Genomic DNA, 24660 nt, shown 5'->3' with positions numbered 1-24660 from the left:
TGAGGTCCTGCAGTACTTACTACCAGGAGAAAACAGCAAAGCTAATAGAACGGCGAGTGCCTCCCGTCCACCTTGTCCAAGACGCTGTTCAGAACACTCTTCAGTCCTTTTACCAAGGGCCTGGGGACTGGGAAACACACTGTAAAACAGAGGAGGCGCTTGGCAGCACAAAGAGGATCGGGAATGTCACCGTGATCGGCATTAAACAGCTGCTAACGATGGTTTCCTTGTATTTGCAGAGGCAGCGTCACAGACTCCACAACTAATCAGTGAGTCCATTTTCGTTTTGTTGCTAATCTGCAGTCCTGGTTGGTGTTTCTTGCTCTGTCTCCACTCCCAAGGGCTTTTACTGATCCCCACTCCACGTACAAATCTACTGTAGTGGAGAGATTCCGTCGGCATGGTGTCTGCCCACTCACACTGGGACACAAGTTGTGCCCATCCGTAATCAGGTCCCTGGGTATAGATAATGGTCTATTTGATTGCCTAATTTCTTGTTTCTATCAAAGACAATGAGACACACCTAATTAGATACTCCACACCTAGGGACAGTTGACAAAGCAGAAGCAAGCAAGAAGGACAGCAGTTTTCCCCAGAAGGACACTGAGCATGAGTGTGGTGTTTTAGCACAGAATGGCACACCTGAGGTCTTGTGACATTTTTCAGCCACTGGGGAGAAAGGAATATATTTTTCAGTTGGCTCACACACTGAGAAACATAAGACCCGTGAGAAAAGAGTGATTCGGGAGCTTACTACCATACAGATGGCGGAGAAAGAATCATCCAGAAGCTGGGCACTTAACAGACAGGCTGCTCTCAGAATGCCACCCGTTGACATCCCCAGGCCTCCCTTTTGATTTGAGGCCATCTCCTTGTATCCACAGCCATCCCCACATCGACGCCCAAGTCAGGAACAGCAAGACCAGGTAAGTCCAGCATGCCCGCTTCCCTGACCAGGTCCCCTCCTCTCCACTGTGTCTGTGTCAGTAGAGAAACAAAGCCAACAGCAAGCAGTTCATCCATTTGCAAATGAGCCAGTTGGCTCTACCCAAGCTGTAGGGCCATTTCAGACTTTCAGATCTTCTGGATCTAGCGTCCCATGATGAACAAAGTTCTTTTTTTGGGGGGAGGTTGGGGCGTGTCCTCAAAGCCTGAGCAATTTGCAGAATTCTCTCTTTGTCCTGGTGCCAGTCCTGATCAAGGTCAGCCTCATGTTGGTGACACAAATTGGCTTTTCGGGAGTGAGTGGAGTGTCAGAGCCAGTCCAGAGTCAGCAAGATAGAGGAGCAAAGAAAACAAATGTGAAGCCTGGAGACAGGAGACCTGATCATAGGTCTGCTGCTTACCGGATGTGGAATTCACTTCTCCAGAGTTCAGCTTCCTCATAGATAAAATGGGTATACCAATCCCCCGAGTTATCACAGAGGTGAGCATGCACGTGAAAGTGCTTCACCAATCACAAATCCTCATGCAAACTATTTGGAATGTTTTTCTGCATTTAGCCAAAACAGAATGGCACATACTGCTCGCAAAATAGGTGTTCAGTTAATGGATTTTTTAGGTTTCTGGCAGTCTAAGGATTTCTCAAACTCCAGTTTCTCTATCTCTAATGGGGGTATGAGTGTGGAGCTCTACGGTCTCATGGAAAGGTGCCATATTCTCAGAGGACAGTGGTCACCAGGTCTTCATCTGCAGGTGACTGGCCAGAACTACGGCTGGTGGGCGGCTCCGGACGGTGCTCAGGACGCGTGGAGGTCTTCCACCAGGGGGCCTGGGGCACCGTGTGCGATGATCTGTGGGACCTGAACGAAGCCGAGGTCGTGTGCCGCCAGCTGGGCTGTGGGCAGGCCGTGTCTGCCCTTGGGAAGGCCCACTTTGGCCCAGGCTCAGGAGACATCTTCCTGGACAACCTCCAATGTGCCGGGGTGGAGCGCCACCTGGGCCAGTGTGCCCACTCGGGCTGGTCGGAGCACAACTGCGGCCACCATGAGGATGCCAGCGTCATCTGCTCAGGTACCCGCTCCCTCTCACTGCCAACAGCAGAGCGCTCCAAGACCAAGACCACCTGCCAGCATGCAGATTAGTCGGGGAAAGGATCCTTGAAACTCGTAGCATTTGATTTTTGCAGCACCTCTTCCAACTTGGCTAAATGCACAGTGTTTGAGCTACCAGGCTCCAGAATCGCACATTTTGATTTCCTCGTTTGGTGGTGAGAGTCAGCGAAGGAAAGTGTGCTTTGCTGAAACGTGCACAGTATGTGGGATATAGGAACCTTCAGGAGCTTCTGTAAAGGAGCTCAATCAAGGAGGCCACCAGAGGCAGCCGAGCTGGGAGGCCCAGCTGGCTCTCAGAGCCGGTGTGAACACCCACGCCTTATTTGGGTGACCCTTAAACTCTGATCCTCAGTTTCCTCATCTATAAAATTAGGAGCCCGCTTGCTTTCTTGCAGGACTGCCAACAGGGACAGAGATGTCTTTGGCAAAGCCCTGGCGTAGCACCTGGCAAAGAGGCTGCACATTTGACCCCTCTTCCCATCATGTCCCCGCTCAGTTGTAACACTGAGGAAATCTGCGCACCGAAGCAACTGATTTTACTTTTCTTGTGACAATTTTTTCCAATACCCTATATTTACTCATGCGTGAACCTTTAGTGGGGAAGCAAATTAGTCACCTCTGGAGTGTCTATTAATAGCCCTCTGCAATGGGGCAAACTACAGCCACAATCCCTCATGTGACTTGAAAGAATCAGCAATCACAATTCCAAGCGGGGCTGGCTTCGTGGAGCTGCCTGTGTGAGCAGCAGCTCTGGCATACGCCCGACCCACTTCCTGTGACTTTAACCTAAGGCACACGTTCAAAAGCTTTGCCCTGTGTGTTGCTTATTCACTTCTCCACCTGTTGGCTTTGTGGCATCTTACTGTGTGGAACACCCTATAACTTAGTTACAGATTCGTGGGCACATGTTATCCCCGAATTTCAATGTTCTAGAAGATGACCTTCTAATCTGAGGTGCCCCCAGGGACTCCCATAGTGAAACTCATCTGCTACAAAAGTAACAGCTTGTCAGTTTTTCCTAAATGTAACTTTCACACCTGATTGTTTCCCAGAGCAAGAGCAAAGCAACACAGAAACTTACTTTTGTCTCTAGATGAATCTGTTTCTCTAGCACTGTTATTTACTGGGACTAAATTTCTCATGTTGCATTAATGAACATGTAGAAGGATGTAATTAAAGCTCCATCCTCAGTTATTGAAGTCAAGATCCCCCCAAAATCCTGACGTATTTGTTTTTCCTATCTACAGATGCTGCAGAGTCTCTGTCAAACAGTCCAGGTGAGTCACCTTCAGAGCTGCAGACGTGAATGCCGCTGCCTGCTCTTTCTGCACAGGCTCTTCTTCCCCCTGGCTCAGAGGACCTTGCCCAGCTCTTCTCACATTTTGGGAGGTGCCTCCCAGCCTCCACCTCTCTGTCGTCCTCTTCATAGCACCCCGTTCTTTCCCTCCATGTGTGTGTCATACTGTGGAATAGCGTGTTGTACTGGGGTCTCTGCTTCCCTGGTAAATAGACTCTGGGCTCCTTGAGGGCAGGAACCCCCCTCTGGTTTATGGCTGCACCATAACACCTAGCAGGGAAGACAATCAGGAAATATTATCGAAGTGAAACCAAATTGGTGAAGACCTCAGCCCGCAGCCCAGGAACCCAGGAGACTTGTGAGGAATAAGCCCCACGGCTGGAGACGGGGCACCCCTCCCAGCCCACCTCTGAGCCCAGTGCTGCTGGACCTCGGGCAGAGCTTCAGGGGGACTTGCCACCACATCTCTATCCACAGGGGACTGGCCAGAGCTGCAGCTGGTGGGTGGCTCCGGACGGTGCTCAGGACGCGTGGAGGTCCTTCACCAGGGGGCCTGGGGCACCGTGTGCGATGATCTGTGGGACCTGAACGAAGCTAAGGTCGTGTGCCGCCAGCTGGGCTGTGGGCAGGCTATTTCTAGCCCTGGCGGGGCCTACTTTGGTCCAGGCTCAGGAGACATCTTCCTGGACAACCTCCAGTGCTCTGGAGTAGAGCGCCACCTGGGCCAGTGTGCCCACTCGGGCTGGTGGGAGCACAACTGCGGCCATCACGAGGACGCCAGTGTCATCTGCTCAGGTACCCGCTCCCTCTCAGGAAGACATTTCTGGTAATATGACTGAAGGTGTTTTAGAGCTGTCTTCCTGGAAGGGAGCTTCCATCCGTTCATCCACTCATGCCTGGCGTGCCCCTTGAGGGCAGGCCCTGGGCACACTGCTCTGTGTGGGCGGCTCCAGGGTTACCCAGAGGAGGTCCTGGGTAACAGTGGGCATCAGCACACCTACAGTGCAGGTTCCAGCGCCCTGTCCCCAAGTTAATCCAAGCCTGGCTGCCATGGGGCAGAGTTGACCCAGATGCTGTGCCCCAGCCCTCCAGGCCAAGGACCCTGCCACAGGAGGGCCGAAGGTGCCCAGGGGCAGCTATAGCATTCTGGGTTCCCATACCTTGAAAGGCTGTGCTCCTGCCTCCTCAGTCCCCTAAGGACACCCCACCTCCTCCATACTGTGGACTCATGAAAGAGGGTGACCTATTGCTTTTCTTTGTGATGCAGATGCAGCAGATGTGCCTCCGCCCACACCTCCAGGTAGGTCCATATTTTTTCCTAGCTCAGGCAACTTTCTACTAATTACAATAACAGCAATAATAACAAAAGCAGCAACTACTTAAGGGTCAGGTGTTCTGAGCCCTTCACATACAGACAGATGCTCCTCCACTTACGATGGGGTTAGGTCTCAATAAATCCGTTGCAAGTTGGAAAATACCATAAGCTAAAGAAAGCATTTCATAGCCTCACCTGCCAAAGCTCAGCTGGCAACACAGCACACTCTAGTGTCAGCTGTGCATGCTCCTGACTGCCTGGTCAGCTGGGAGCGCGACTTGCTGCCACTGTCCAGCAGCACGGGGAGTATCCACTGATTATTGCTAGCCTGGGAAAAGACCAAAATTCATAACTTGAAGCACAGTCTCTACTGAGTGAGTACTGTTTTCACACTGCTGTAAAGTCTAAAAGCCATAAATTGAAACCTCATGATTTAGGGACCATCTCTAACTCATTCCATCCCCCAAATAACCCCTCGAAGTAGGTGCATCATTTACATTTTCCATATAAACAGAGACATAGTGAATTAGCAAGATTCACAGGGCAGGCCAGTGGGTAATCGGTGCTCTTGACCACCCATCTTAGTTACCATACCCATGCATTGGCCCAGGATACGCAAAGATCAGGCAAAACTAGAGAGAGCCAAGATAGGCGGACATTTGGATCAGATTATTGCTAATCAGCAGGGCACTCCTGCAAAAATGCACTATATGTTGTTTTACAGAAGAGAAATGTGAGACACAGAAAGGTCAAGTAACTGTCTCAAGATCACTCAGCAAGTTAATGGTAGAACCACTTTTTAACACTGACCAGTCTCACCCTAAAGTTGAAGCTTTTCACAATCTTGGGATTTTTCCTGCTTTCACAAATCTTGTGATTTAATGATTGAATGATATCCATCTATGATAAAAACCAGAGATTAGAAAACAGCAGACCAACACAGACCGTGAATTCTGAAGTGGCACGGGAGGCGAATGAAAAGATAGTTCCTTTCATTGTGACCATCTTTCTGAGCACCTGTTCAACAGCAGGCCTGCTACAAGGGTTTCCAGATAAATTACTTCACTTATTCTTAGGGTCAAGAATTAGGGAGATCACAAAGCCTGCCCAAGATAAGATGATTGAAAAGAGGCAGAAGTGGGCGTTACCGGGCCCTCTCTTGTCCTTTGATGCCCCTGGATGCACCCACACAGACTCAGAAGGCACCAGACACAAGCCCCTGGGAAAGCTTCTCTCTGCATCTGCCTGGAGAGGGCCTGGAGGTGTTCTGGGTGTGCTGGGGGAAGGCCAGCCCTACGCCTGGGGCTGTGAGTGAGAAGGGAGGGCTGCCTAAAGCTAGAGGTCCCGCTTCCCAGCTCGAGCAGAGGCATTCAGGCAGGCTCCTCTGTAGTTTTCTCAGTCCATGTGCGTTACACAGACGGTGGAGACAGGAGGACAAGGCTGAGTCAAAGGAGCCATCTGATTGCCGGTTGCTACCACAAAACTTATGGCTTCCAAACAGTCACCATTCAGATATAGGTCACGGTTTGGGGGGAATGTGGGCTGGGTCAGCTGGGGGATTCTGCTCCACTGAGCATCGGGCAGGTCACTCCGTGGTGTTCTCTGGTGGCTGACTCCCACGCCTGGTCCAGGTGGGGGCTGCTGGAAGGGTGGGCTACCGTCCAGGTGGTCTCAGGGCCTCTTCACAGGGTCCCTCCAGCAGGGCAGTCAGAGGTCTTAAAAGTCGGAATAGGGCTGTATGAGCAGCCAGTATTCTGGGACAGGAAATGGAAGCCTCCAGTCCCTTAAAAGCCCAGTGCTCCTTCTGCCACATTCTGTTGCTCGAAGCAGTCACAGAGCCCAGCCAGGTTCAAGGGAGGAAAAGTAGACCTGTCTCTTGACAGGGGGCACATCCAAAAAAGTGTGAGCTGCTTTCATCTGCCCCAGACCCAGGGAGAATGTTCAGTTGTACCACCATCTCTTCTCAGTTTGGACTAGATCCCTTGACATTTCCAGGAAACCATTTATGCTTCTCTAACTTGTCGATGAGAATAAATATTTCCCCCCAGATGTCATTATTTTCTCCTCTTTTCCCCTTCCAGGTCTTTCTGTGGCTTCTCAGGATCATGAAACAGGTAATCGCTTCTTTTAAGTTGAAATGATTCCCAGTCAGAAGACCCTCAGAGCAAACAGGAGGCAGTTGCCCAAGACAGCACTAAGCGATCCTGGTATGGTGGGCAGATTCTCTGCTGCCACTCTAAAGGTTGAGCTTAAAAATTTTTTTTCTTTGTCCGTTTTAAATATACATGACAATAGAATTTATTTTGACATATTATATATACATGGAGTATAACTTATTCTAATTAGGATCCCATTCTTTTGGTTGACATGATGTGGAGTTACACTGGTCATGTATTCATATTGAACATAGGAAAGATATGTGTGATTCATTCTACTGTCTTCCTATTCCTATCCCTCCCTTCAATCCTCTTTGTCTAATCTAATGAACTTGGATTCTTCCTTCCTCCTCTTATTGTGCTAGCATCTGCATAGCAGAGACTGCATTCTGCCTTTGTTTTTGGGGGGATTGGTTTATTTCACTTAGCAAGTTAGTCTCAAGTTCCATTCATTTTCCAGAAAATGCCATAATTTCGTTCTTGTTTATGGCTGAGTAATACCCCATTGTGTATATAGGCCATATTTTCCTTTTCTATTCATCTGTTGAAGGGTACCTACATTAGTTCCATAGCTCAGCTATTATGAATTGAGCTGCTAAAAAACATTGATGTGGCTGTGTCACTATAGTGTGCTGATTTTAAGTCCTTTGGGCATATGCGAAGGAGTGGGATAACTGGGTCAAATGGTGGTTCCATTCCAAGTTTTCTTCAGTCCCATCCGTAATGTATGAATGTACCTTTTCCCCCATATCCTCACCATTATTTATTGTCATTTGTATTCTTGATAATTGCCATTCTGACAAGAGCAAGATGGAATCACTTGCATTAACTTGCATTTCTCCAATGACTAGAGATGTTGAACATTTTTTCATACATTTGTTCATCATTCGTATTTCTTCTTCTGTGAAATGCCTGTTCAGTTCCTTTGCCCATTTATCGATTGGGTTATTTTATTTTTGGGTGTCAATTTTTTTGAGTTCTTTATATATCCTGGAGATTAATGCTCTATCTGAGGTGTAGGTAATAAAGATTTTCTCCCACTCTGTAGGCTTTCTTTTCACATTCTTGATTGTCTCCTTTGCTGTGAAGAAGCTTTTAAGTTTGATATCATCCCATTTATTGATTCTTGATTTTAATTCTTACCCTTTAGGAGTCTTGTTGAAGAAGTCAGTTCCTAAGCCATGTGATGGAGAGTTGGGCCTAGATTTTCCTCTTGTAGGCACAGGTCTCTGATCTAATGCCTTAGCCCTTGATCCACTTTGAGTTGAGTTTTGTTCAGGGTAAGAGATAAAGGTTTCAATTTCATTCTGCTACATATGGATTTCCACTTTTCCCGGCATCACTTGTTGAAAAGGCTATTTTTTCTCCAATGTATGTTTATAGTGCCCTTGTCTAGTGTAAGATAACTATGTGGGTTTGTCTGTCTCTGTTTGTATTTTCTATTCTGTGCCGTTGGTCTTCATGTCTGTTTTGGTGTCAATACTATGCAGTTTTAGTTACTATAGTATAGTTTAAGTTCTGATATTATGATGCCTCCTGCTTCACTTTTCCTGCTAAGCATTGCTTTGGCTAGTCTGGGTCTCTTATTTTTCCAAATGAATTTCATGATTGCTTTTATTTATTTCTATGAAGAACATCATTGGAATTTTAATTGCATTAAATCTGTATAGAAGTGCTCAACTTTTAATGAGAGGAGCAGGCCTGGAAGCAGGTCAGAGAGGCAGGCTGACAAGAGACATGAGAATGTGGCTCCTGAGTCCATCTGGCCTGTGCTCAGCCTGCCTGCTTTGGGTACAGTCCTGTAGTGTAGAGGCAGCAGCCCACCATCCCCCACCACGTGTGGAGAGATTACAGGGAGTTCAGCTTTCGGGGGCCTCAGTGTCAGCTGATGGGGCCTGGTCCTTGTAACCTACCCATGTGATCAGTGATAAAACTATAGGACGAAGCACCGCCACTTCCTAACACCCATCTCTGGAAAGACTAGCAGTCTGCAGGACTGTGGTAGAATTGCAAATTGGTCAGAAGGACAGAAAGAAGAAAAATTAAGCAACATTATAATATTTAGGGACACAGTCAGTAAAACTCATTGTGTTTTCAAATTTCCTCCAAAATCTTTTGATGATTCTAAGCTCTTTGCTTCCTTACATGTCATGCTGCTTTAAATATACACATGTGTGCATATATCTATTTATACTAATATGAAAGAATTGGATTTCACCATTATCTTGTTTAACTCTTCCAGATCCAAAAACCTACATGTTCCAGCCTGAGTATCCTGAGTTAAAGAAACACAGTCTATCAGGGAAAAGTTATGGAAACGTCCTCAGAGGGGGTCCCAGTCAGCACCTCCCAAAACAGAGACTTTGTCCCTTTCCCTTCGTCTCTGACTCTTCAGACCCCAGAGCTATCTCTCCCCTACACAGGCATGCACAGCCTCTTTCTGTCCATCCCAGTCTCCCAGTAAGGAGACCTGCTCAGCCTCTCTCCCAGCACGCAAAACCCGAGGGGAGGAGTCAGTTTGCAGAGAGGACAAGCGGCACATTTCTCTATCAGGTGGCATGAGGAGGTAAAGACAGGGAACTTTCATGAATGGTTAATAAAATTAGAATTAAATCGGATGGACTCCTCTTCCCACGAGATATTAAGGCTGACGACGGCTCGGACAGCCTGTGTGCCCAGCCAGATGACGCCTCAGGATTCCACTGGACCACTGGGTGATACCATCCTGACATCTATTTTTTCCTGTTTTTCAGGAGGAGGTAACTCCTGTGGAGGGGTCATTTCTAGTCTCTCTGGCTCATTTTCTAGTCCACAGTATCCAGAAAACTATCCAACAGATATCCAGTGTGTTTGGGAAATTCATGTGGATACAAAATTCCGCATAGAGCTCACGATTCCAAGTTTGAAGTAAGAAAATTTTAAATACTGACATAACAATATGAGTTATGAAATTATGATAAAGCTATCTCTTCTGGTGAGAAACATTTAAGGATGAACCCAGAAGAACATAAAACTTTACCATCTTCCCAAGTCAAAGTTTGGCTTAAGTTTGTAGTCTTAAACTACGAGTCACTTTTAATTTAAAAGTATCACTAAGTAAGTTATTAACCCACTTCACCCATTTTCCCAGATGTGAAACACCTGTAAAAATTTAAGTTGAGCACCTTATGGTAACTTTGAAATAATTATTGTGTTTTAGGGGTCTATTCTTTTGAGAAAAATATGAAGTGAATGATTAGAGTATTTGAAAATATATGTATTTATCACACATATGCATATGAAAATATATATGATGGATATAAAGTCTAGATTATGATTTTCAACCCATTTTAATGTGCCTTTGTCAACTTCATTGAAATATTTACAGAATTGAAAACTCGGGATTTCACTGGTGAACATATTCACTTAACCTTCCCTGGATAGTTTCTCTTTTGATTTTTTTTTCCTAAAAATCACAAAAACACTCAACACATTTGCCCTTGTAGTACACTGGGTACAAGTCTGTTTCTTCTTAAACTTTCTTTCTTTAAATTTAAATTTCAAACAAACGGAAGGAGACGTTCCTCATGCACACATCAGCCAACTACTCCGGCCTTAGGCTACGCCTCTTATGAATGTCAGAAAAGACATAGCCTCGTCCCTGACATGAAAAGCATGGATGTAGTCCTAAGTCACTGCCATGTTTTAATCTCAACGACATAATAGCTGACTTTTTAAGGCTGACTGGGTGCCCAGACGGTCCTATATGCCTTTATACTTTGTCACATTTCAGGGTTGTCACAGATCCCCAATAGGCCTCTTTGTCATTCCTGTTAGAGGTGAGGAAACTGAGTCAGAGAGGAGAACAGCTTTCCCAAGGCCAACCCACACAGGTCTGCCTGACGTCAGAGCCCCAGCTCCTCACCCATCGGTGCTTCTGTGAGCCAAGTCTGCACAAGACCTTTCTTGTTGTGCATGACACTTACATCACACATGCGGGCGAGGCTGTGGAATCCCTGATACACCAGCCTCAGCCTGCCTCTGACCTGTGTTCAGTCATGACTATACCAAGCCACGGATTCAGACTGCCCAAGCAAAACAACGAAAATACAACAATAAAATAAAGTCCTAAACCATACCATCTTTGTTGACTGAAGCCACAGGGACGTAATTAGCCCACAGTGAGGGGAGAAGCCTGAACGTTTGCCTCCCCAGCCTATCCTGATAGGGGCTGTGTATTTCAGCATCCCTCCTCATCACATCCCTCATAAATAATGGCCACAATACAAATACTCTTCAAATGCTGCTATTGCTTTCATTTTGAAATTAAGATCTTTCCTCCTAAGAATTTGGATATGGAAAATATTGTGAATTGGAGAGGTAGGGAAATATGGCTGTGCCATTCATTACTTTCTGATCGTTAGGTGACCTGACTGTTCACATAATCGCAGTATTATTACAGTAGTAACAAATATTATTTCTATTTGTTAATGTCTTACATAGGTTGGGACTGGCCAAAACAATTATGATTTCAAAACCTGTTACAAATATGTTCTGCACATTCCTCAGGGAAAGAAAAAGTTCTGATAAAGCATCTGAAAAAGTTAATTAATGTTCATATATTAGTGTACAACTTAAACTATAATCCATGTATTTGAACTCTATGGTTGTCACGCTTTGAGCATTAACATTGAGGAAGCTTCTAACCTGCCACTACCCTTCTGCTCTGTTCCCACAGTCTGGAAGATATCCTCGGCTGTCCCTATGACTCAGTGGAGATCTTCGATGGCCCCAGGATTGCCTCGCTGTCCATGGGGAAGTTCTGTGCCCCAGGAGCTGTGTTATTTTTCTCCTCCTCAAACATCATGACCGTGGTGTTCCGGAGCGATTCGATGATAACCAATACGGGCTTTCAAGCTCTGTTCAATGTGATCACACACGGTGAAAGGGAGTCAGGTAGGAAGTCTTCTGTAGCTTTTGTTGTTGTAAACAACCAAAGTTTCCAGATAGCAGAGGTTTGGGATTCCATTTTGAAAGATCCTCACTCTTAGCTCCATCATCCCTACTCAGTAACTGCTAGATTTTTCCCACAGAGGGCCACGTGGCAGGTTACAGTGGCAGCGATGTGTATCCAGTGTGTAGATGGCCAGGCAGCCACCATTCTGTGGACAGCTGTAAGCTATGAAGTATCTTCTTCAGGCTGAATCTGCCATCATTAGCACCTCGTGAACTGTCTAGAGTGCTGAAACGTGGGACCCTGGGAGATGGCACTTTCCCTTCCAGCTGTCCCTTTCATACTTGGATGCACTACACCTGGTCTCACCCAAATAAGAGGCTTAGGACTGCTGTTTTCCATGGCTCTATAGGTGGTCATTCCTGCATCAGATCCAATTTTCAATCTGAAAGCATGCTGCCTACCAATTAGGGACTTTGTTGCTCAGAGGGCCCTACAGGAATCCTGGTAATTCTTTCAGACCCTCAGAAAGACAAGTAGTAAGTCCCTGGCTGCAGTTTGAGCTTGTGTGATTTTGATGAATGGAATTTCTCTCATATGACCTTCAAAGGCATGTCTGAGACCCTTCCCTGGGGTAAGGAATCCCCAGCCTTTGAAATCAAGATTACTCTTTGACTACCCATTAAGTAATAGACAGGTTATACCATGTTCCAAGCCAGTTACCAGTGTGTGGGCACAGAACAGAACTACAGCTCCCTTTCTGTTCCAGGGTGGATGCCAGAAAGTGGGAAGGGCTCACAACACAAGCAGCAAGTAAATAGACAAGAGGAGTTGGGACAAGGATGACAAAGGGCACAGATAAGGGCTGGGAATAAAAGGTAGCTGGCCTAGGAGAGAGTCTCTGGGGGAAGGAGTGCCTGGGGGGATGGCATCCTGAGGAGGTGACATGGGAGGCATGACAGGCAGAGAGAGCAGCAAATGCAAAGGACTCCAGGGGGAGAGCTGGGATGCTTGAGCAACAGAAAGAAGACAAAGTGGAAGAGCCTCCCTGTGGGCGCAAGAAGAAGAGGTGGTCCCTAGGACAGCTCCAGGAGGCAGCAGGTCATTCCAGCTGGCCATGGCCCTTTGACCCAGGAATAGCCATTGCCATTGAACTCAGTGAAGTCACAGCCATTTGATGGTACAACACCTTTCAGGGGACTAAATCTACACTTATCCAAGACACATCCAAAAAGAGTAGCTGGAAATCTGCTTCCCCAGTAACTAGCATTTTGATATAAAGAACCTCACAGAAAGATCTGCTGCAGCCATAATTGTTGGGTGCTGACTTGTGTCCTTCATATGGTCACCCTCGTTGATTCATCCTTACAGTCCTACGAGGTAGGTGCTGCTGGAGTGCCCATTTTACAGATGAGGAAACTAAAGCTCATGGAGATAAAATAATTCATCAAATGTTACACAACTAGAGAGCAGTAGATTCAAACCCAATTTTTGTCTCACTCTAAAGCCCTTCCACCTATTATGGAACCAAGACAGTTTTAAGGTTTTGCTCTTGTTGTTGTCTTCCTTGGTCATGGCATGGGAGTTAGAAGTCACTTCCTATGTTAAATTTCCTGAACTCAAAAATAAAATCCTCCTATGTTTAGAAGATGGACCAGTGCTGCGGCTGGTGGGCGGCTCTGGAAGGTGCTCAGGACGAGTGGAGATCTTCCACCAAGGGTCCTGGGGTACCGTGTGTGATGACCTGTGGGACCTTAATGAAGCCAAGGTTGTGTGCAGACAGTTGGAGTGTGGACAGGCCATTGCTGCTCCTGGAAAGGCCCACTTTGGCCCAGGCTCTGGAGACATCCTCCTGGACAACATCCAGTGTGCAGGAAGTGAGAGCCACCTTGGCCAGTGCCCCAGCTCCGGCTGGTCAGACCACAACTGTGGCCATCATGAGGATGCTGGTGTTGTCTGCTCAGGTACCCTTTCCTCCCACAGTGGGTCCTTTTTCTGAGGGGTCTGGGTGATGGATGGAGGACATGCACAGAGCAGGGCCAGGGAATCTAAGGACAGTGGCCAGCAGATGAACATGCCATCAGCCAGAGGGGCAGAGAATGCTGAGGGGCTGACTGTTCCAAAGATAAACATGCCAGGCCTCAGCTGGCTGGTCCTCTTCTCCACACCTTTCTCAGGTGTGAGCTTTCTTTCCCAAGAAAGTCGTGTCCTTGTGCTTGCTTAGGTAACATGAAGCCTGCCTTTTCCACACCTGCCCACACCTGAAAACCATTTCTTTGTCTTCATAGAATTTAACTCAGATCTCTAAGTTTGCTTATTTTCCATGCATGCAGATGCTGGGAACTGGACTGCAGAAATGATTCCTACACCCCGAGGTAGGTCCAACAATGGGAATTTCCATGTCTGCAAAATTAAAGAGGAATCTGACCTGCGTCCTGACCTAGACCCTGATGGACAGTGACCAGGTCGCTGATTTCCAATTATAGTTGCGCACTACCATCATCCAGGGAGCTTTTGAAATTCTCTGTCCCTTGACTGTACCCAGAACCAGTCACATCAAAATCTCTGGGTGACTCTCACTCATTAGTAATACTTAAATCTCCCCTATGTGATTCAATGTGCAGCTTAGGTTGAGGGTCAGTGATTTAGACAAGGGACTAAGAGTCACATTTCCCAAATGGAATTATATTCAAAACTCACCCTTTCTAGTGGCAGAGCAAGGAAGGGTGGGAAGAGAGAGAAGAACAGTTCAATCATTGTGACTGAGAAGAGGGTAGATATGGAGAGGAGAGAAGGTAGAAAGGTTTGCATCTCAGGGACGTGGGTAAGAAAATGAAAACCTGCAGAGAAACAAAGATGCATTCAGTTGCAAACTCTTCCCACAGCTCAATAACAGACTTCTGGTAAGAAATAACCATTTGGGCAGGTGCACTGGTTCATACCTGTGATCTTAGCAACTTGGGAGGTTGAGCCAAGAGGACCACAAGATCAAAGTCAGGCTCAGCAACTTAGTAAGACCCTGTCTCAAATTAAAAAATAAAAAGGACTGGGGATATAGCTCAGTGGTAGAGCACCCCTGGGTTCAATTTCCAGTACCAAAAAGCAGGGGGGGGGGTGGAGAGGGAAGGTGAGAGAGAGAGAGAGAGAAACCATTTGGGTCAGAGTAGAACTTCTGGTAATTTACTCAATGTCATGTGCTACAATGACCCTCTCCCAAACTCAGGATTCCATTTAGACCCAGCTCATATGTGGCCTCCTGCCTTCTGCTCCTAAGGACAGGTTCTCCGCTGCCTTCTTCCCTGACCCCAGCTCCCCAGGGCCTGGTCTGGGTCCTTTCTGTCTCTGCCTGTTGACCATTGCCATTGGATGCTGGGCACTGAGTTGGTGCCAGAGTCAGGAATGCACCCTATAATGTTTCAGGGCCCTCAGGATGGCTGGCAGCTGTCCCTACCCTGGCCTGACAGCACCATGGCACTTAGTGGAGGTCTCTTGCCCACTTCAATGCAGGGCCTGTGTTCACCCCAGGATAGATGTCACCATCCCTTGAGGGCACCACATTTGCTGTGGATGGAGCAGTGGTCCTGTGGAAAGAGGAGAGTGATTTCTCCATCCGACTGAAGCCCCACATTTTCATTTCACAAAGGGACCCACAAATTTTGTAGCAGCCCTGGAGGGAAAACAGGGCACACAAGATTCCTTATGAGGGTCCAACAAGCAGCTGAGCTGCTTTGACGCCCCTGTCTTTCCTCTTCTGCTCTGGTGAGAAATCTGTTGCAGCCTGGGTCAGGGAGGAGGAGGTCTGGACAGGAGAAGGGAGGGTGGGACTTTCAGTTCTTCAGCTGATTCTGCCCCCAAGTCCTCCTACCACCCAGGGTTTCCAACCTCAGGACACAGGAGGCCTTTCTTTCTTCCCTCTACTGCGAGATCCCTTTTTTTTTTTTTAAGCATAGAGGCTTAGCTGACTGGAGAAGAGAATGGGTCATGGGAGGAAAGAAACTATCGTGGGGTGAATAAGACCATTTGTGCCTAAATAATATCCTTCTGTGAGCTTGAGTCCAGTAGACCACTACTGACAGAGCATGAGACCCCTATCTAGGCACAAAAAAATAAGGCTCTTGCCATTTAATTAGCTGGGGGAATGTTGCATATCAAGCATTTAACAAGAGAAAGTTGATTAAGACACTGTAGCCTGGAAAAAAAAAATATTCTGTTGATCTCCAACCCTGTCCTGGGCAAAGGACAAAGGACAGGAAAGTGGACCCAATTTCTCATGCCACTGCTCTGCCCCTTGCAGCAGAGCTGGCTGAAGAGCAAGACGACAGGGATTTCTCAACCACCTGCCTGTGTGTCTCAGACTCCCTCCCACTAACCCTTCCTGTGAACTCAGGCAGGCACTAAGGTTTTCAAAGCTGCCTTGCTCTCAGCCAGCCTTGTAGGGAGAGGACTGAGGATATAGAATATTGAATATTGAAATATGTGCTACATAGAAATCAAAACCAACAGGACACATGAAAGGAGAAAGAAGGGACTTTAAACATGCATTGAAGCCCCTCTTCCTTCACAGGACCCTCCAGCCCACCCTTCCCTGTTCAGGCTCTGGGATTCTGGTTTTTCTCTTCATAAATTCTGGCACTTGATCACTTTCTACAGACACAGTGGCATGGTGTCTGTATGTTACTGTGGGTAATCCGCAGTGACCAGTCAGTCTCAGGACAGCAGTTGGTTTGGTGGACCAGGCACAGAAAAGATGTCAGGTAGCTGGACACTGTCTGTGATTATCCGGTGAATCAGTTGAAAGAAAGGGAGCAGCTCTACCCTAGATCAGGCAGAAAAGAGAGAGCATGTGTCCCCGCTACTTAGTAAAACTTAAGAGTAGTAATATGTTCATTCGTTTGCTCTGAATGAAGTGTGAGTTTACAATGCTCAGCTCTCTCCTGATTTTCTGATTTTTGCAGCTGCCATTGCTCAAGCGCCTGTACCAAAAGGTAACCCTCGTCATTGAAATCATGACCTGTAGACTATCCAGTGGGATCATTTTGATAATTCATAAAAGCAGGAAGGACTTCTATCTGTCCACTCTGCCATGAGGGGGAGGAATGGGTGGGATGGAGCCCTCACAGATGTTGAGGGCGAGTTGTCCACACCTGAGTTGAGCTGGTTTGTGTGACAGAAACCTGGGGAGAGTAGTAAAGAAGTACAGCCTGGACACGCCCACATCTCCTGGCATGTGTCCAGGACCTTTCCAGTCCACCCACTGTTGACTGTAAGGTCCCGCTGCCAGTCACCTTTCATTTCTGCATGCCCTCTGAGAGGGTACCACTCGCACCGGCCAAGCCACGGCCATACCCAGAGCAGCATAGTCCCTTCCCTTTGGGGGATTCTGCTGTTGAACTTGACAGAATTCTGGTTCCTACACCTGGGAAAATGCAAGGTGCATGCTCAAGAGGCCAACCACGGGTCTCTCGCCTGCTCCCACAGGAGGAAGTAACTCTTGCGGGGGAGTCGTGTCAAGCCCCTCAGGCTCCTTCTCCAGTCCGTGGTATCCTACAAACTACCCCACTGACGTGGAGTGCGTCTGGGTGATACACGTGCCTGAGGAGTTCCGCATACAGCTGTCCATCCCGAGCCTGAGGTGAGCAGCCTCTCCTCTCTACTTCAAGGGCCAGGCGAGATTTGATCCGTGGTCTCCTCAAACAGGCAGCATTTCCGTGGCTCAAATCCTCCCACATTTTAGGTGAGACTGGGTCTGGTCGCCTGGGCTGCGAGGGTCTTTCAGTCACTTAGTACAGTGAGAGAATAACCCAGGAGCAGCAGGCCCTGGAGCCCTGCCCGGTGGCCACGCCCCAGACCTCGCCCCTTCACCTCCGCCAGCTCATCAGACACAGGCCTCTTCCTCCTGCTGAATCCAGACCCGCTTTCCTCTTGCCCACAGCCCCACCATTCTTCCCTTTGATGCACCCAAAGTAAATCCAGAACCTCTTCCTTCATGAGTTTCTACCACGTCCCTGCCGAGATTTTCTTCCACAGATTGAACGGCTAGCTCATTCATTCCTCCCTTCATGAACCTCGCACTTCCTACTTCTTGCTCCAATCACCGCCCACTTTAAAGGAATTTATCTTACTTTAATGTATATTTATATGTACATGTATACATTTGTCCATCACTATCCACAGGGAATAGGTTCCAGGACCCCCACCCTCCCACCCCCAGCCTTAACCACAAGGTCCGCAGATGCTCAAATCCTCTGCTAAAGCACAGAACCTACCCATCCTCCTGTGTCCTGCAATCAGCTCGGAGGACTTACCAACCTAATAAATGTCAATGCTGTGCAAGCATCCGTGACACTATATTGTTAGGGAATAAAGATAAGGAAAAAAAGTCTTTATGTGTTTAGTACAGATGCAGGTTTTTTCAAATATTTTTGATCCACAGTTGGTTGTGTCCTCGGATGCAGAACTCACAGATGGGAGGGCCAGTTGTATACACGTACATACATTCATACGTATACCTGAGTAACTGTTTCTGAAAAATCCCTTTTCCTGATAGTGCTAAACCCTGCTGTCACCTGTCTGCACTGGGTTGTATCTGGGTCATTCTCTCTTCTGGACTTTGCCCCGCACTGTGTCTCAGACCTCCGCCACTGCTCTCTGCATTCATCGGCCACAGCAGCACAGGGTCTGAATGGCTAAATGCTATTTTCAAAAACATAAAAAGGGCAGGCAGTGGAGTGACAGGTGGAGTCCACAGGTTTCCATGGCTGCTAATTCATTTTGGTTAGAGAGGATATAAACTAACGTCAGGGGCATCACACATTATGAACAATATATGTTTATCATTCATTCATTCAACACGTGGTTTATTTGTAGAAAACAATGTGAGGAGATTTGGCATCACATATTTTCAATATATGGAATTTATAGTTCTAATGCTTTATTAAGACACAGCATCTCATTTTATCCCTTCTGGAAAAGAGTTATTCCAAAGAGCTACAATGGCTCACACCCACAGGAATATAAAGGTTGAGATTCCAACATAAAGTTCCTACTACAATTTTGAATCACAATCAAGAAAGTGTCTGATGTGTTGCCTAGAACCAGAGCACAGTTGCTAATTTGGGGAGGTCTATGTTTTTAAGTCTAGATTTATTGCTATTTGCTTCCTGTTTCTCAAGACACAAAATTAGTTGTGATTTACGATATGATTCTGAACTTGAAGTGACCTTACCCTCTTACAGGACATGTGTGTACTGAGCCCCACTGTGTGGGGGCCGTGGTCTAGGAATGGGCTTGTAACCCCAAACAAGACAGACAAGCCCTCTTGCGTCCTGTTTGCATTCTAGAGGGAAAGAAGAATAGCACTTGAATAAACCAGAAACTCAGTGCACAATCTCAGATAGCAGTGAGTCAACAAGTGCTATGAAGGTATATCTGCAGGTCCATGCTTGTGGGCTAGAGGGTCAGGAGGGAGAAGCAGCAGAGGTAGATGGTCAGGAAGCCTCTGATCATCAGGTGGGATGAGACCTTCTGTGAAAGTGTTTGGTTTGGACCAGGCAGTTGGGCATTGGTGGGCAGAGTCCACCCGACGAGGCCTGGAGCTTTCTACAGCTCTCATTATTTCTCCCGGCTCGAAGTCTTCCGGATTATTACCCAACGAGTTCCTGTTGAACACTTACCACCGTCCAGAGAGTGGCAGGATTTGAGTGGGGACGTCAAGGAGACATTCAAGAGGAGAGGAAGAGGGTGGGGGGGGGGTGAGAGCCAGGATTCCAGGTGGGAGGCCACTGAAATGGACCAGGTGAGAGATGGGAATCTGACAGCCCAGGTGGTCCCAGGAGCAGGTGGTCCCAAGAGGGAAGGACGGGAGGCAGATTCAAGCTGCTCTTGAAAGTTCACGAGATTAGCGGGGGCGTGGTTAGGAGGAGATGGCAGGATGCTGCACAGATCTCCCAGGGAGACTAACGTTGCCTTCCTGTCCTAGACTAGAGGACATCTATGGGTGTCCCTACGACTTTGTGGAAGTGTTCGATGGATGGCAAGCTGCCCCCCTCTCCATGGGCAGATTCTGTGCTGGGGCAGAGCTCGCATTCCTCTCCTCTTCCAATGTCATGACCGTCGAGTTCAGAAGTGACGCCATGATCACCAACACGGGGTTTTACGCCCTGTACAACGCTGTTCCGCAAGATGGAAGGGAGAGTGGTGGGTATCCTGACGTCAGCCTCACAGGAAAGTTGTGTCTGACTCACATCCCGTCCCTTCAGGAGAGGGGATGTTTGCTCAATCTCATCTGTGGCATCACACTCACTGCTGACATCCTGAGTGACATCCACACAGCCCCCAACCCCAGTCCTCACCCTGCTCTGCCGCCCACTGTCACCGTGTCCCACAGCGCACCCCCACTGAAGAGCCAGATGGCCGAGGTCTCCTACCTTGAGCTGGCTGCGTGTGTTGGTGGAGGACCCGCACGAGAGCCTCCTTCTCCAAGGGACCGGAAGTCACCCACATTCCAAACCTGTGGAGACCTGCGCCTGCCAGTCCCCCGCTCCCGCCGCACTCAGTACAAGGCCTCTCAGAACACTCCCATTTCTTGCAGGTCCTCCCTCGGGGCATGGGAGACACTCCAGGGCTCTCGGTGGCTCATGCTTGGGGGGCTGTGCAAGTTGTCCTCCAGTTGGGATACTTTTGAGAGTTTAAAAGAGGCTCTAAAATAATTGACAGGCAGTGATTGATCTTCACGGTCAAAAACCAGGACTATTCCAGGTAAATCAGGACACAGGGACACACTCCCTGGGGGCTAAGAGTCCAGCAGGGGAACTAGTGCCCAAGTGCTGGACAACATTTTCTACCTGCAGAAGGTCCTGGAGTTTGGGAACAGTGCCACAGCTCAGAAGCCCCCGTTTTCCTGTCCCCCAGGGATGTCCCTGAGACTGGTCAATGGCAGCCACAGGTGTGAGGGCCGGGTGGAGGTCTTCTACAACGGCACCTGGGGCACGGTGTGCGATGACAGCTGGGACCTGAGTGACGCCAGGGTGGTGTGCCAGCAGCTGGGCTGCGGCCAGGCCCTATCGGCCCCGGCTCAGAACTACTTTGACGGCGGCACTGGTCACATCATGCTGGACGACGTGCGGTGCACGGGGCACGAGGCCGAGGTGTGGCAGTGTGCACACAACGGGTGGCTCTCCCACAACTGTGGGCACCACGAGGATGCTAGCGCCGTCTGCTCCGGTGAGCACCTGGGGGAACATCGCCCACCTGGAGCCTCTGGGAAGGGAGGCGGCAACAGCAGCAGGCAATGCATCAGAGCAAGCTGGGCGGCAGGCCGGCTTCTTAAGTCAGTTTGCTTAAGAGTCAGTTTCCTCTTAGACTGTTGCATCTGTAAGACGTTGAAGGTCCCCGCTGGAAATGACTACATAGAGGCCTGGTCTCATCGGACCTCCTATTCCTAGAGGACATGCCAGCGCATCGGCCACTTCCTGCTCTCCTGAGTAGGAAGAGCAGCTGGTGCCCTTCAGGTGCTTAGCCATGCCAACCTCTTGTGGCAGCCTGTGCCCTCATATTCTCATTTAATCTTCCTGGCCTCTGATGGAGCCTACCAGCATCTGACCTTGACAAGGCAGTACAGGCCTGTCACACGTGGGTCTTGTTATCTCTCCAAGGTCCTGTGCTTACAACAGCTCAACCCTGTCGGGAAAGCCCAGCCAACCCTGAAAGTCACCAAAAGCAAACATGTAGCATCTGAGTCCCCAAGAGCAAAGTGTGCTCCCTCACCAGGGCACTGATCTTGTAACCAACTCTAATGAGTTTCAATACCACTTTCTCAACTGCCCAGAATAGGATATGCTTGATCCTGAGCAATGGGCTTGGTTTTTCTCATGAATTATGTGACCACCTTATTCAATTCTCTCCCATTCTCTCACCTACCTCTGAATAGGTATTGATGGCAACCCAAAGGGAGGACCAACAGGTACTGTGCTTCCATACAGTTCCACCAGTTGCCAGGCCCCTGTGAATCCTGGCTACTGTTTAATTCAGAGGTTGGGGCATAGTCCTATGAAATTCTCTGTTGCTAATTAACAAGAGCAGTGCAGCCCATTGGGGTTGACAAAATGGTGGGGCTGAGGGGTTGCAGAGGGTGGGAAGAAAGGTAAGAGGGAGGTAGGGTGCAGATTTACTAGAGATGCAATCCATCAGTCAAGAGACTCTCCGAGCCAGTACCTGCTGCAAAGAGAAGGCTAACTGTCTGCAGCCATGACCTTGCTGTGAGATGCTGGAGGGAGCGAGGAAATGGGAATCACAGGACAGCCCTCAACAAGTTGTATGGATGACACCCATGCACACACTTGGTGTTTGAAGTTCCAAGCTCTTGAGAAGCCAGAGCCATCTCTGTCCACTGGGGGACAGAGCAGTGATAGTACTGAGGGGCCAATTTTCTGAGTGTTTTGAAGGGGGCTTCTGAACAGAGGACCTCACTCATGTTGTTATTCTTGCTCTGTATTTTCACAGGTGTCACTGATGACAGTCCCTCTACAGGTACTTCAGCTTATGCAAGCTCTCCATGTGGTCTTGTATGTGCTGCACTTCAATGTTAGCTCTTCCAGTAATTGAACAAATGTTCTTTCTTCCTTTTATATCTGAGAAGCAGCTGGACAGAGGCCTTTAACCAATTCTATACCATGGCCAATATTTCAGCCATAAATTGGATGTTTTATGTAATCTGGATCTTAATTTCAGTTAGGATTTGTATATAATGATCAAAAGATAATTTTGGTACCTTAAATTTTTTAAAGAATTTATTTGAGCAGAGAGCCATTTTGAATTGAGCCCCTAAATGGAGTGGTTTGGGGTTCCGTTGAGTGGGCGGAGGGGAAGGCTTGGAGAGGGTGAACACAGAAGCAAAGCAAAGAAAATATTTGACTTGTGGGGTTTGAACTGTGGCCTTCTTTAGATCATTTCAGCAGGAAGTCCCTAGTTAGAGTTCAGTTAGTAGTTTCTGATTGACAAAGACCATTTATAATGAGCTGAGTTTGGGTATGCTTGTAAGAATCCAGATCGGTTTCATGGCCTCCCAATTAATTATTTTAGCAAGGACCATTAGGGATCATGTAACACAAGCTGGTGTGTCGTGCTGTTCTGAGAAAGGCTACTTTGGTCTGCACTGCCTGTGCACAGGTCCGTAAAGCCCTTTCAAACCCTATATACGATCATCCTCTATTCACGAGAAAGCATGTAATGATCTTCATCGGCCCAGGAAGACAGTGTGGGGAGCTGAGGAGGGTGTGCAAAGCCAACTTTTCTAGTCATCTGCAGAAGCAGCCCTAGACCATTTTTCCTGCTTCTGTTCTCACTGTATCCCCGCTGGACCTGCTCAAAACTCCAGCAAAGTCAGCGTCCTCCTAACGGGGCTTCTTCACTGTTTCTTACAGATGAAAACTTCCGCTGTGGTGGTTTGCTCACAAATAATTCAGGCTCCTTCTCCAGTCCTTGGTTCCCTAAAAAATATCCCACGAACGTGGTATGTGCCTGGGACATACAAGTGGATACCAGGGCTCACGTCAGACTTACATTTGAAGTGGTCAAGTGAGTGGATATTCCCTACTTTCACTATTGTCTTCACGCAGGTATGCATAGCAGTGTTCCATCTCCCACCCTCCTCTCAAAAAAATAAAATAAAAATAAAAAACACCTCCCATATTTAATCCTTAAAGGTGAACTACACCTGAATTTTTAAAATCAAAATTTAAACATACAGATCTTGTAACCCAGCAATTCCAGCCCCAGGTCTGCAGATAGTCTCATGTGTAGTCTCTGGTCTGCAGATAGTCTCATGTGCACTGAAAATAACCACAGCAACTTGTACATAGTAGCAATGGATTGGAAACAGTCAATTTGTCCATCAGTAGGGGGTCATTGAAATAGATCTCTGTGCATGCACACATTGCTGTCACACACATAGTGGATCTTGAAATGGAATGGGATGCCAGAAAACCACAGACAATAAAATAGTCTGCTGCCATTTGCGTATAAGCAGTCTCTGGAAGGAAATAAAAAGAAGCCATTCACTGGAGTTACTTCTGGGATGGAGAATGAAGTGAGGGGGGACAGTCAGGGGCAGGAGAAAATTTTACCTTTCACCATAAGCCATCAATACCACTGAAGTCCTATTCCCTGCTCTTGTAATACATATGGAACAGAAGCCATTGAATTAAAACTTGAAAAATTACAGGATATTTAGAAGCAGGAAGGTCCCTTTTGCCCATGTCAGCAGGGCCATCCCTCCCTCCAACCTACATGAAGAGATGTAGGTTTCAGGTAGCTTTCCCCAGCCCATCCTGAGCTGATCGGGGTCATTGCTAGCTGGGTGAAAAACCCCAGCCAGTGGAGTTTGAATGACACCTTTCTCTTCACAGAATGGAAAATTTCTATGGCTGTCCTTACGACTTCATCGAAATCTTCGATGGCCCACAAAGCGAATCTTTCTCCCTGGGGAGGTTCTGTTCAGGGACTACCCCAGTATTTACCTCCTCCTCAAACCGCATGACCGTGGTGTTCCACAGCGACGCGATTGTCACCAACATGGGCTTCCATGCAACTTATGAGTCTCTGGTTTACAATGAGAACGACACGGGTAGGTCCTTCTGTCACTTCAGCCCCTGGCCCTGCGTGGCAATGACAGTGAAGTTGGGTGCCCCACTTGGGGGCCTGGGCACTAGGGATTGAAAAGGTTTCCCAAGCCCCTGGGAGTCACAGCTCCCAATGCGCAGCTTGGAGAAACTGGTCACGTACCCGGAGCACCATGCACTGAGACACCCCGTGTATCTTCCGACCTGAGGGGCATGTCAGGCTGTGCTGAGAAAGGACACCTGGCTAGCCCTTTATTCAAAACCGTGCAAGAGAACATGACTCCCCCC

At 47.9% G+C, this 24660-nt stretch overlaps 1 protein-coding gene across 1 annotated transcript in view; it reads left to right on the top strand.

The window, feature by feature from the left end:
• The window catches only part of LOC306660322 (scavenger receptor cysteine-rich domain-containing protein DMBT1-like), a gene marked incomplete at its 5' end in the record, with an annotated part of 61732 nt that overhangs the window by 10087 nt on the left and 26985 nt on the right, over positions 1 to 24660 (top strand). The window contains 14 exons of the mRNA XM_079138428.1: positions 885 to 926; positions 1696 to 2013; positions 3799 to 4146; positions 4619 to 4651; positions 9576 to 9729; positions 11540 to 11757; positions 13402 to 13719; positions 17207 to 17387; positions 19734 to 19951; positions 20666 to 20977; positions 21684 to 21716; positions 22256 to 22282; positions 23176 to 23329; positions 24160 to 24377. Of these exons, the coding sequence (XP_078994554.1) occupies positions 885 to 926; positions 1696 to 2013; positions 3799 to 4146; positions 4619 to 4651; positions 9576 to 9729; positions 11540 to 11757; positions 13402 to 13719; positions 17207 to 17387; positions 19734 to 19951; positions 20666 to 20977; positions 21684 to 21716; positions 22256 to 22282; positions 23176 to 23329; positions 24160 to 24377 (2574 nt within the window). The remainder of the gene's footprint in view (positions 1 to 884; positions 927 to 1695; positions 2014 to 3798; positions 4147 to 4618; positions 4652 to 9575; positions 9730 to 11539; positions 11758 to 13401; positions 13720 to 17206; positions 17388 to 19733; positions 19952 to 20665; positions 20978 to 21683; positions 21717 to 22255; positions 22283 to 23175; positions 23330 to 24159; positions 24378 to 24660) is intronic.

The sequence above is a fragment of the Sciurus vulgaris genome (assembly GCF_902686455.1).
Source record: "Sciurus vulgaris genome assembly, chromosome: 4".
Taxonomy (NCBI): Eukaryota; Metazoa; Chordata; class Mammalia; order Rodentia; family Sciuridae; genus Sciurus; species Sciurus vulgaris.
This window is presented reverse-complemented; position numbering and strand designations above follow the sequence as displayed.